The sequence below is a fragment of the Alexandromys fortis genome, unplaced genomic scaffold (genome assembly GCF_014885135.2).
Source record: "Alexandromys fortis isolate MF-2015 unplaced genomic scaffold, M_Fortis_MF-2015_v1.1 scaffold_112, whole genome shotgun sequence".
Lineage (NCBI taxonomy): Eukaryota > Metazoa > Chordata > Mammalia > Rodentia > Cricetidae > Alexandromys > Alexandromys fortis.
Window position 1 is genome coordinate 109,231 of NW_026068013.1, and position 13,783 is coordinate 123,013.

The 13,783-nt window shown below is 46.5% G+C and overlaps 1 protein-coding gene across 1 annotated transcript in view; it reads left to right on the forward strand.

The window, feature by feature from the left end:
• Positions 1-13,783, forward strand: part of Mmp20 (matrix metallopeptidase 20) — a 39,453-nt gene that overhangs the window by 3,884 nt on the left and 21,786 nt on the right. The window contains exons 2-6 of the mRNA XM_050162208.1: positions 3,400-3,647; positions 7,653-7,801; positions 9,755-9,880; positions 11,043-11,204; positions 12,234-12,375. Of these exons, the coding sequence (XP_050018165.1) occupies positions 3,400-3,647; positions 7,653-7,801; positions 9,755-9,880; positions 11,043-11,204; positions 12,234-12,375 (827 nt within the window). The remainder of the gene's footprint in view (positions 1-3,399; positions 3,648-7,652; positions 7,802-9,754; positions 9,881-11,042; positions 11,205-12,233; positions 12,376-13,783) is intronic.

Here is a 13,783-nt window from a genome sequence, read left to right on the forward strand (position 1 = left end):
ACCTGCGGAAAATTTAAAGGAAAAGAAAAACATTACAAGCATTGTGTAGGCTCATAGGAGAAAACATAAAAACCACAATCGAAAAAGGAGAATCCCCGAGTTCCATCAGTAGCATGTAGACACTGCTAATCCTTTTGTCTGTAGCTTTAAAATTAACTCGTTCTTACTGAGGGTGAGGCTGTGGCCAAGGCAAGCATGGGCCTGCTTTTGGTTTTGAGGTTTTGGGGTTTTTAACTTTCTATTTATTCTTTGAGAATTTCATACATGCAAACAATATATTTCAACCACCTTCATCCCACCCTCCAAATCCACCCAGATCCTGTCAACATTCCCCACCCCAACCTACTTTCTCTTTTTTAAAAAGTGTCCCTCTGAATCACTGCCCATACCTGTTGAAGGGGGGTCACTTGTTTGTTCCTGACGGCTCAGCAGCTCAGACCCAAAATAATCACACAGAGACTATATTAATTAAATCACTGCTTGGTCCATTTCTAGTAATCTGTGTATTGCTGCGTGGCTGTGGCTTACCAGGTAAGGTTCTGTCCAGTTCCAGCGGGGCTACATTGCTTATCTCTACTCTGTCTTTTTTCTCCCAGCATTCCCTTTAGTTTTCCCTGCCTAGCTAAGTTCTGCTCTATCAACAGGCCACGGCAGTTTCTTTATTCACTGATGGTATTCGCAGCATACAGAGGGGAATCCCACATCACATACCTTTCCAGGTATGGGGCTGTCCCAGGAGGCAACAGGCCAGGGACCACACCTCTAAGAATGCTGGCTCCCCTCCTATGCTCGGGTGGGAGTCCCAGGGCACCCTTTACCCCTGCCCCAGATGATCCTGCTAGCATGTAAAATTTTCAGGGGTTTTAGGGGGTTGCCCAGTGTTTGTACAGCTGTGTTATTTCTCTCTACTGTTGAGTCTTTAGTACCCTCTCCCTGGTCCCTGTGTCCTTGTTTGAGACAATGGCACTTTAACAGCAGTAAATGCCGGGTTTGCCGAATTTACCACAAATACCCCCCTTCTAAGATCACATCTCATAAAGCAGACATCAGAAGGCCGAGTCTAGCACATTCTTAAACAAGGGGGATGGGGGAAATCCTTGAAACTGAAACCATCGCAGAAATATTGAGCATCAGGAATTAGACGTAGTTCCCTGTTCTCCAAGGAACATAACTGAGACATCACCTCAAGCTGCCGTAAACCAGAGTCCTCAATGCAGCTTCAGCCTCAGAAAGAAAGAGGGAAAGAAAGGAAAAGAGAAACATAAAAGCCCTGAGCGCAGATGGAGCCCGAATCATAATCCCCCTGAATGTCAGTGTTCCTCATCCGAGTTGAAAGCCTAAAATTTTAAAAAATGTTTCAGATCTATTTTTATTTGTGTGTGTTTGGATGCATGTGTGCCACACACGTGTGCTCACAAAGACCCAAAGAGAAAGTCAGATCTCCTGGAGCTGGCGGTACAGTTGCGAACCACCCAAAGTGGGTGCCAGGAACCAAACTCGGGTCCTCTGGCAGAGCAGCAGCAACACTCTTAGCTGCTGAACCGTCCTCCAGCTCCTTAGCCAAACTTCCCAAGGGCTGTTCCCCAGCAAAGTCACCTCCTCTGGGGACGGGAGAGAGGAAATGGAACATGAACTGTAACAACGTCCTACGTCACCACAGAAAACGTGTGGAGCACGAAAGAGAAAGGCAGAGTCGCCTGCAGATGCCGCGTGCACAGACGACGGCATTGGCGCTCAGGCCTCGTGGCCTCCCTTCGTTGCTTACCGTATACACGTTCTTTACTTCCGAAACTGCTGGACTCCGACACAGATTTCTCATCCCTTTTATTATGTGTGTTGTTGTTCCATTGAGAACATTCTCTATGCCAGTAAATATTTTTTAAAGATATGATCTTAATGTAGACTTAGTTTTGGTTCACATGGATATATGATAATCTTTCTAACAAATCGCCCGTTGTAGGTGGGATCCGGCCCAGCAGTAGGGCAATTGCACAGCACGCTAGTGTCTCCAGGTTCACACCCTAAAAACAAACGTATTCCGCTTGCTTGCAACATTTAAATATATCTAGTGTATGTTAGTATACTAGGCATAATTTATAAATAATTAAATCTATGGTTAATGTAGAGATAAATGTTTTTATTTATTTATAGAATTTTTATAAATTTATAAAATATAAAAATTTGCATACAATAAATAATCAACTAAACTTAAATGTAGGATTCTAACTCTCTGGCCACAGTGGGCAGGGAAAATTCCTGAACCAAACATGGGCCTCCACTATGCATTTGTGCGGTCTTGTGCAGTTCAGGTTGCCCTGCTCCCAGGGGAATATCCACACAGCAGGGTGATCAAAGGATCCTAAGGGGCTTGAAGTCTGTGTGGGTGAAACTTGGTCATGCAGGGAGGAGCTAATGTTTTTTTTTTACTCTTTGAGGATTTCATACACGTGTGTGATGTATTTTGATCATATTCATCACTGCTCCTCCCCAACTCCTGGATTCTTCCCAATCTCCCTCCCAACTTCATGCCCTGTTTTTTTTTTCCTCTGTCTCCTTTTTGTTGCCCTCGGAGTCCAGCTGGTACTGCTCACATGCACAGAGGCGTGGGCCACCACTGGAACATGTCAGCCTACAAAGAGGCTTGCCTCTAAGGAAAGTGACCCCCTTCTCTCAGCAGCTGTCAGGGACTCGTGTGCTTCTCCTGCATCCCTGCTGCAGTGTTGACTGGCTTGGTTCTGTGTAGTCACAGCTGTTACAGGCAGGGGTTCCATCACTTCCAAAGGACTCTGCTGCACCTTACTCCTCCTGGGACTCCGTCTCCTCCAGTCTTCCGACCCCCTGCTCCATAATGTTCCCTGAGTCTCATATGCAAGAAGCCTAATAATTTATGGCTCATTTTCTTGCCTCAGAGGGTAGTGAACCTGTTTCAGGAAACCACCCTATAAAAAGAAAGGTCACCCACAACCCACCAAAACTAGGTAAGATCTCCAGTCCATACAGTGGCTTCTTTGTGTCTCTTGGGGAAAAAAAAAAACCTACTTATTTCACATTACACATTATGTGTTCTACATTACATGATTAAGAATGACATACCAACATCAACCTATGGTTTCCACATAGCCCATACAAGCAAGTACGCCTGCACACACATGTGTATACCACACACATACACAAAAACTGTAGGGGCGGATAACGGTCTACAAGCCTCAGTACTCAAAAGTAAATCATTAATAAGTTTTGACAAATATGTTTCATCTATGCAAATACGTCAAAGGTTTTAAAATAAGAATACATACCCTATTTATATGAGGAATATTGCGCCCTGCCCTAGCTGAGTAGGGGTGTGTAGGGGCGCTCACCAACCACACCGCCCATGTGTCAGCCTGCTCTCCCTTCCAGGACTACCTTGACAAGTATTACACACACAAAGGAGGCCCCCAGGCCGGTGAGATGGTGGCGAGACAAGGCAACCCCATGGTCAGGAAGATTAAGGAGCTGCAATCTTTCTTTGGCCTCCAAGTCACTGGGAAGTTGGACCTGACTACGATGAATGTGATCAAGAGGCCTCGCTGTGGCGTCCCTGATGTGGCCAACTACCGCCTCTTCCCAGGTGAACCCAAATGGAAAAAAAATATTTTGACATACAGGTAATGAGATTGAGTCTTTCCCAATTCAAAGAGAAAGATGCGCCTCACCCTCTCCTTTTCTTCCCAAACTCTCTTGCTCTTGATCTGTGGGGAAGGCAGAACCCACAACAGCCATGAGAAAGAGTAGAATCTCTCCAGCTGTCTTCTCGAAAATCTAATCTCAGGATAGCTGTCCATCTCTCCATTACAGACCTGACCAGCTACGATGAAAGTAGCCCTTGGGTAGGACTGATAACCTTTTAATCTGGCCAGCTGGGCTCGACTACTCAATCAAATGAGAGACTAGAAGCCAAATGAGACACCACCTCAGAAACGCATGGCTGTCTCGTGAGAAACAACACTGGAGTTTGGCCTCTTCCCTCACCCCACCCTTTCCCACACATACACTGCCAAAGACTCATTAATAAAATTCATTCCCGATTCCACAAATCACTTGCTGATGATTTTGGCTACTATAGGCACTCAGTTTGTGGAATGTAAAGACGCACGGATCATCCTTCTCCTTTCTGGTCTTTAGGGGGAGACAGACATGAACAGAGAGAAAGAGTTGTCCTCACAGGCCCTCAGTGGGCTCTGGGGCAGCAGAGGGGGAGCTATATGGCTGGCCAGTCATACAGAAGTGGCTCCTGACCCTGATTTGAAGCCAGTTGCACCTTCAAGTCCCGTTTACCCATGGTGCCTGCCTGGCATTGCCTCATCATCTGACATCTTCCTGTTTGACCGAGGAAGCCACCCAACAGGAGCTTTGGTTCTTCCTCCCTGGGCTCTCAGTAGAGAGAGCAAATTTCCTGCTCTAGCTTCTTTGATCCACTCCAGGGCTCACTTACAGGATAGCCCAGTCTAAAATACATCACCCAGGGTGCCCACTCCACAGCCTCAGTGAGTCTGAAGGAGGTCGGTGACGCTGTCAGGCTTGGGCCTCAGTGGGTTTATCGTTGGGTGGTTCTTTGCCAGATTTTTGTACCTACCAACCAAGCTGAGCGAGATGGACCGCCGTGTTGCCAGTCCCAGTGCCCAAGCACACTACTGAAGTGCAGGAGAGGGCACGGCAAGGGAGTGGTAGAACTGAGGCTGGGGAGGCAGCTGAACAGTAAGCTAGCTTTGGGGAAGGCCCGGATCTGGATTCTGTGGGCTCCAGGATCCGGATCCCGTTACATTGCCAGGACCAGCACACTTGGATGAGACCTGGAGATGAGCAGAGTTGCGTTGCTGCAAACTTAAGCAGGTTGGAAGAGAACAGTTTCCTTGCTACAGCAGGAGCCAGCTGCAATGGCAGGGATTCTGGGGTTTATCGTTATGTTCCCAAGAGCTTCCTGGGCTTCTTGATACACAATGATGTAACTTTACAATTAGAGTGTATTTTAAAACAGAGCTAACCAAAACATATTACTTCCTACTTTTCCGTTTTCCCCCCACCCAGATTCACAAGCTTATCCATGTCTATTTTACCTGACTAATCTCCTCATTCCACAGTGGCCTCTTGACTGTTGCCAATGTGGTATCCCTGACGGTCGGGCACTATTTACAATACAGAAACCAGCAAGCCGTGCTGGCCAGAGTCATATGTTCCCTGGTGAAGGAGATTGTTAAACCCTTCTGACAAACCTGGTGATCCCACACAAGAAAAGAAGTTGGTGGGGCCTTTTATTACCTGCTATTAGAGGCCCCGTCCACAAGGTGCCACTCAGGACAAAGAAATCAAAGCAATGGGGTAGCCTAAGAAAAGTTCACCACAGTCTGAGAAACAACTACAGTTTAAGTTCTTAGAGGGGAAAAAAAAAGATAAATTCATGACATCTTTTCATAATTCTTTCAACTGTGTCCTAGAATTTTAGGATGTTGCTATGCACAGTTAACAGGAGGGTCGTGAATGTCGGAATAGCATCTCGTAAGTAACATAGCTGGTGCACAAGGAAGGCAGGAAGCACACAGAGTGCTCCTGGGCACAGCCTGGAAAGCAGACAGAGCAGGACTGGGCTCCCCCTAACCACAAAGTGCAGGCCTTGATCATCATCATTACCGACTGCCCTGGGCCTGAGAGGACGAGATAACACACCGCGTTAAAAAGTGCTGAGAGCCCTGTCTGGCACGGAGCTCGTCTCCAAAGAACACTGCCTTCATGCCATCAGCTCATGGTTTTCAATACGTAGACCCCAGGTCAGGGTTTTCTCTACTTCCCTTTCTCTCATGTTATTCTTTTCCCCATCCTTCTCTTGGCTGTCTCAGCTACACCATCAACTCAAGGATACAGTTGCTCCGCCTGTATCGAGAGTGAATGACGAGGTATTGTCTAGCCTGGGTCTAAATCGTAGGACTGTATGACAGAGGGGTGTGAGTATTTTGAAATCATTAAATGGTCCCAAACTTTTCCATCTTCTCTCTTGGTCTTTATTTTGAGTACCCTAGGATTTTGGTCTTGTGTGCTAGCTCAGATCATATCACCTGTATGAGAGCGATCTAAGAAACTTGCTAAAGTACAGATTTCAAAACTAAGCCAGTACATTCAACAAACTTGCTAGACTGTTGTCATGGACCCTAAAGTTTGAGAGTCCCAGGATATCCTACACAGCTAGCCTTTGTTTTCCCATTTGCCAAGTACCTGCGTTTGGCAAATGTGTCTGTCTGTGTTAGACACGAGTCAAAGCTAGAGAAAAGGCTGTGGCCTCAGATCTACCTCCAAAGTCGGCTGCTGAACATCTGCCTCCTTGTTTTATAGCCATTATTCCAGCCCCAGTCCAGAGTCCCAGGTGAAATTCTCTCCCCCATTTCACTGCTGGCAGAACCCCAATCTCTGGGCTTCAGCACAGAGGGAACCCTGGGATCCAGCAACTCTGCACTTGTATCCAGAAAAACCACTATGCTCTCCTAGAGTCTCCCCACAGAGCTCAGGCCTCTTCTCACCCCAGTGAGCATTCTGTTCTAGGCTAACAAATCCTTTCAACGAAAGCACACAAAGGACTGGAGAGATGTCAGCAGTTAAAAGCACCTGCAGAAGATCCAGGTCCAATCCTCAGTACCCACAAGGCGACTCACAGCCCTCTGTAACTCCAGTTCCCTAGAGATCGATGCCCTCTGCTGGCTATCATGAGCATTGCACACATTATGCACAGACAATACATGCAAGCAAAACACCTATACACATACAATAAAAACAAACCTTTTTAAAAGCAAATTTTAAAAAATTTAAAAGAAACTGTGCCCCTCTGTCTCTCCTGTGTCTGTCTGTCTGTCTCTATCTCTGTCTCTCTCTGTCTCTGTCTCTCTTTCTCTCTCTCTTTCTCTCTCTCTTTCTCTCTCTCTCTCTCTCTCTCTCTCTCTCTCTCTCTCTCTCTCTCTCTCTCTCTCTCTCCCTCTCACACACACACAACACACACACACACACTTACAGGCCACTCCCCAACCCTGGGGAAATTCCATTGACCTTTGATAAAGAATTGAGGTAGCAAACCCTCAAATAAATAACAACAAGAACTAACCGTTCAAAAGTCCAGGGCTGGATGTCACTGCCTTCTAGGTCTCTCTGTAGTGTCCTGTTTGACAACAGACAATCCAGGATGTTACAAAGCGGGGCAAGAACTACTGATTAGGGAAAAATAAAACAAAAAACAAATTTGCCATGGAGACCCAGGCCTGTGGTCTGTGCCATGGAGACCCGGATGTGTGGTCTATGCCACGGAGACCCGAGCCTGTGCTCTGTGAACAATCTATGCCATGGAGACCCGGGCCTGTGGTCTATGCCATGGAGACCCGGGCCTGTGGTCTGTGAACAGTCTATGCTATGGAGACCCAGGCCTGTGGTCTATGCCATGGAGACCCAGACGTGTGGTCTGTGAACAATCTATGCCATGGAGACCCAGGCCTGTGGTCTATGCCATGGAGACCCAGGCCTGTGGTCTGTGCCATGGAGACCCGGGCCTGTGGTCTGTGAGCAGCCTGGGCATTCCCTCTGCCTGTCTGTTTGGGAGCGGTCACTGAAGCACACACATCTGCTTTCCCTTTGTCCAGAGTCTCTAAGTACACACCTTCCATGAGTCCTGCTGAGGTGGACAAGGCCGTGGAGATGGCCCTGCGTGCCTGGAGCACCGCCGTCCCTCTGAACTTCGTTAGGATAAACTCTGGGGAAGCAGATATCATGATATCTTTTGAAACTGGAGGTACTGTACTATTTCTTGGGTTCTATTGCCCCAAACTTGCTCCTTTGACAGACTTACAGCTTGATCAGCACAGGGCTTCATCCCATAGCACTGGGACGGGCAAAGGCAGGGGCAAAGATGAGCATCCCTTCAGAAGGCAGGATAGAGCAGTCTCAACGCTGTCGACTCCCTGACTACTCTTTCACTGTGGCTCCACCCCAGGAGAGGACAGTTCTATCAGCTTTAGTTTCCTCCTGACTAGGGGGCCAGACGAGTCCAGTGTTGCCCATAACAATGTTTATCACTATCACCTGGTTTCGTAGTGGAGTCCCCTCTAAGGAAGTCAACTCCCCAGGGACCCTGTGATCGCCACCCCCGCGATAGTTACAGAGGTACAGAGGTAGCATTCGGGGCCCACCCTGCTTAAACACTACTCTTGGGAAGTGCATGCACGTTTGCCTCTACCTGCCTGCTACTCCATTTTCTCCTCTGCAGAGAAACCCTTGCAGGAAACAGAAGAAACAGGATGCCCCTAAGACACTCCCTCCTCCACTTACAGCAGTGAAGATGAATGTCACCCCTCTTCCCCTGCCCAGATAATGCTGCTAAGTGCCCAAGACAGTCTGCGCCCTGAGCTTATTCCAGTCTGGTGTTGCTACAGGGAATGTGCTTAGGAGGGAGGGGAGGGAGGCCAAGGGAGCCATGAAATGGCCTTGAGTGGAATGAGCCCTTGGCGGGTCCTGTTCCTGCCAGGCATCAAGGGCACTTGGTGAAATGGCAGGACATTGGGAGTCAGAGTAAGTTCAGGGTACATGGAATTGATTTGTGATTCTTTGTCATTCAAGCTGGTCTTCTGTCCCCTAGCACAAAGGCTGCCTAGAAACCAGGCAGCCTCCCATCCACTTCTCAGAACACACAGACCTGATGGAACTGCATCAAATGAGACCTGAGAAATAGCATACTGAATCCGGGGGTGGGGCTTTAAAAACGATAAACAGGGCAGGTGAGGTGACCGGGCCAGCAAAGCCCTTGCTGTCAAGCCTGGTAGCCCAGGTCAATCCCAGAAACCTGCCTGGTGAGAGGAGAGGACCTGCTCCCTGTGTTGTCCTCTGATCTCCACATAACAGTGAGTACAGCCACTCTCTCACACATACAAAGTAAATACATTAAAACTAACAAATTAATAAAATGAAATACAAATACCAATTTTTAAGTAAACGAAAAATAGAGCACTGCCACCAAAATTCTGAGAATTCAAGAGCAGTAGCCTCTGTCCATCCATCAGATGGTTTCTGTCGAGTCATGATGCTGCTAACTACAGATGGCAGAACAAAGCGCCAAGGGATTTCCCCGACCACCTTTTCTTTCATAGACTTTACATGTACAGCTATCAAAATTACAAAGACATTTTCTTTTGACTTTTTGCAGTTAAATTATGTTATGCCATGCAAACAGAAAGCACACTTTCAGTTTACTAAACCCTTTCAGAGGAATTGGACTTTGCTGACAGGTTTATATTGTAATCAGTCAGTGGGCCTGGCTGCTACCAAATGTCCCTCAGTTCTTTCTCCTTCTGTAATCTGTGTTGTGTGACCATCTACCATATGCTGTGTGTTGTGATGAAAACCATTACCACAAAGATTGCCTGTTTGCAATGCATCTTTGAAGTACAAAATAATCTTTCTATTTCTCAATTCCATGACCCTTGACCTTTTCTATACTTAAGAATGAATATTAATGCCAGGGAAATGACGTGGCAGTTAAGAGCACTTGTGCTACAACTACGCCCTCTTCTGGCCTCCTCGGGCACTGCACACATGAGCACATACTCCCACAGGGAGTACACACATAATTTAAAAAGGTCTTTCAAAGATAAATATTGAAAAGCTCATTTAAGGGCCAACGCTACTGAGAATGTTGATCACCTTCTGCCCAGAATTACTATGCCTGATCTGATTGATGTTTCCCACTTAGATCACGGGGATTCCTACCCATTTGATGGGCCTCGAGGGACTCTGGCCCATGCATTTGCACCTGGAGAAGGCTTGGGAGGAGACACGCACTTCGACAATGCTGAGAAGTGGACTATGGGGATGAATGGTATATATGCACAATTCACCATAACCTGGAAACTATTGTACCTTCTTCTGGGCTCCATCATGAAACCTTGAGGTTCAACGTCCCAAGCTACCCTTTAACTAGGGGGCTGGGTAGGAAAAACAAGTAAGCCAAAAATCCAGAAGGGAACCTACAGGGGAAGACCCTCCCACTATGATGCTATAGATTTGCCTGCTCTCTGTTTCTTGGCATTTAATCCACAGAGCCAATCCCATCCCAGTGCATAGCTTACTTCTCGTTCAGATGTATAAGACATATGGCTTTTTACCTGTATGTGGAAATGAACTATATTTAAGAATGACCCCACGAAATGAATTAGTACTCTCCTGAGGAGTGTGATGGGGGAGGGGGTATAAAGTTCCCAGCATGCCATGCAGGTCGTCTGAGTGTGAAACACGATGAAAGAAGAAGCTGGTACACCCCACACACTTAGAATACTTATTAGAAATCCTGCTTTGATGCCAAGTAAATTAAAATCTCAATTCCTGGTTCCACCGATTGTTGACTGTAACCATGGGTAAATTATTTTGACTCTGTGAATCTAGTTTCCTCAAGCACTAACTGAAATGTTAACTGTGTATAGCACTGAGCTGTGTGAAAACAGACTCATTTTAGAGCCGGAAGCTAACCTTCCTATAACTGAACTCAGCTTGGTGTGTGAGCCCGATTTCCCTATAGCAGAAGATAATTTGATTGCATTGTACTACATTCCATTTCTATCCAGTGATTTTTTTTTTCATATAACCAATTTATAGTATAAAAGGGGGTAGGTTGTAGCAGAAGGTGACTCTAGGACTTAGGATCCAACGTTGGACACTACTGCAAATTTCATCACTGCTCCTAGCTGCCAGACCCTTTGTTATCCACTATCACACATCGCTGGCAATGGGAGAATGAATTGTTTTACATTTCCCTCCTCCCCCCTTCCCGCAAAGGGTGAAGGAACCAAAAGAGACTAAAGACAGGAAAGCCAAGTGCTAGACTAGTCTCCCAACCTTTGAGTCCCGTTATGAAAGGAGAGATGGCTGTGCTGTGGCACAAGGTCTCCTGGGAGACAAGCTGAGGAAACACAACTGTGTTGATGCTCTCTCTCTCTCTCTCTCTCTCTCTCTCTCTCTCTCTCTCTCTCTCTCTCTTTGTTTAGGGTTCAATTTATTCACCGTTGCTGCTCACGAATTTGGCCATGCTCTAGGCCTGGGCCACTCCACAGACCCGTCAGCACTTATGTACCCAACTTACAAGTACCAGAACCCCTATAGGTTCCATCTCCCCAAGGATGACGTGAAAGGAATTCAAGCACTATACGGTATGATTTCTTCACTACCTCTCACCCCTGGTTAAAGAAAGTGCAATTTCCCAGGACTTAGCTACATCAACAGAGATGAAGCTAGAGCCACATCTGCCTATAAAGAGTGTGTGCACCAGAGAAAGCACTGCTGTCTTGTCTTTCCTCCAAAGTATCCTGGCTCTAAAAAGCCAAGGAAAATGGTCCATTTCCTATTTTCCAAAGCAAAAAATTATGCATTGGAAGATGGAAGGTGGTGATTATAGTTTATAGTTTATACAAACACACACACACAGACACACATTGACAGACAAGGGGTCTTAGCTCCCTAAAAATAGCAATAATGATGCTAATAACTCTATCACTCAACCATATAGAAAATCTGTTGAGTATGAGACCGGCTTACACTTGTCATTTATGTCCTTTTCATGACAAGGTTGTATAAACTCTAATTTCATTGAAGGTAAAAGGTAGCAGGGATCTTAAGATATCTTTAGCTACTATTTGGTTGTGCCTAACAGTAAAAAATAGCAACCTCTTCTTATGGACTATTTTCATTAATTCTCTAAGAATTTCACATAAGTGTACAATGCTTTTTGATCCTAGTCACTTCCCATACCGCCCCAACTCCTCCCATACACACACGGGCTGCCAAACCCTGCTACCAACTCCGTGCCATCTTTGGTTTTTATAACGCACTAAGTCCAAATTGTACCACTGTGTACCGGAGCAAAGACACCAAAGTCCACGCCCATGGCAAACTGGCTTTCCAGGAGTCCTCAGCTGCTGATATTTTCAGGTATTACTTAAGGTTTACAAAATGTTCGTAGGTAGGTTCTGCTGGTAGCACTCCCAATTTACAACTGATGTAACCAAGGCTGTAGGAAGTTAAATTGTTTTATGTCACACAACTAACAGGTAGAGATGCTGAGACTCAAACCCAGGTCTGCCTGCCATTGGCAGCCATTTCCTTATGGTATTCTAGAGTTCTCAAGAGTAGAAGTAGACATGCTCTGAGTTGCTGGCATCGTTTTACACTTTGAATCCTAGGACCCCGGAAGACATTCCCAGGAAAGCCCACTATGCCCCATATCCCGCCTCACAAGCCATCCCTTCCCGACCTCTGCGACTCCAGCTCATCCTTCGACGCTGTGACAATGCTGGGGAAGGAGCTTCTGCTCTTCAAGGACAGGTGAGCCCAAGACATCCCCGGCCTCAGCCACGCCAACCAATGTCATTGTCTCACTGACTGAAGATGGCACAGACTTGCTACATTGATGGGAAGCAGGCCAGGCAGTGGGGTCTGGGATGCACAGCCGCTGTGAATGGAGACTGGCTGAGGTCTGGATGTTTCGCTGAGTGTGTTCCTATTAGTGCCATCTTTGTTCTAACTGCTTTCATGATAAAGATTAGAATCCCCAAAGACAGCAGTTTGTCTCCTAGGCATCAGTCCAGGTGTAGTGGGCTACTGTTCGTTGGTATGTGTTTAGTGAGAGGAACAATCTGTGAATGACAATTAGCTAGTTGGACAGACGAGCAGACTGGTAAATGAACATGCATGAACGGGAAGATGGTAGGTGGGTGGACGCATGCATGCATGGGCGATCAAATGCTACACACACAGGTGGGTATTTCTAATGAAAAGCTCTTCCTAAATGCCCCATTTTCAAGGCCTCCAGGGTTTTCAGTGTCAGTCGGCTGTCTTCATAGATGTCTTCTGTCCCCTCACTCTGACCACTGAGAGAGTTTCACAATTGCCCTCAGGAGGTCTCCGTGACTCCATGAAGGAAAACAAAAACATAGCAACATTCACCCATATTCTTTCCTTTACTGAAGAGGAAATTTAATAGTAATAAAATATAGAGAGGACCCCAGGAACATGTATGTAACTTTGTCTTTATTGGGAAAGGTGTCCAATTGAGTACTTGGGTATGAAGTACTATCATACTGTCAAACATTGCAGAAGTAGGTCTGCCTTGGCACAGCTCATAAGAAAAAACATTCAAAAAGCATTGCAAGGGCAGGGACATAGCTCAGGCTGTAGAGTGTTTTCATACCATACACAGGGCCCTGGATTTAATCCCTGGTACCTTGTAAACTAGGCAGGATGGTAAACACCTGTAACCCCAGCCCAGGAGGTAGAGACAGGATGATCAGAAATTCAAGGTTATCCTTGGCTATATATAATGTATTTTGAGACCAACCTAGAATACTGAAAACTGTCCCAATTTATTTTTTCATCATTACAAGACAGCTCAGAAGGCAGAACCGTGTGCAGGAATGAGGACGTGCTCAGGAGGAGAGCCATGAGCAAGAGTGGGGATGTGTACAGCAGGAGAGCTGTGTGCAGAGGTGAGGATGTGTGCAGGAATGTGCAAGGGTGAGGATGTGTACAGGAGGAGAGTCGTGTACAGAAGTGAGGGTGTGTGCGGGGTGAGCACGTGTGGATGAGTGTGCAGGGGTGAGGGCATGTGCAGGAGGAGAGCTGTGTGCAGAACTGAAAGTATGTGCAGGGGTGAGGATATGTGCAGGAAGAGAGCCGTGTGCAGGGGTGAGGATGTGTACAGGAGGAGAGCTGTGTACAGAAGTGAGGGTGTGTG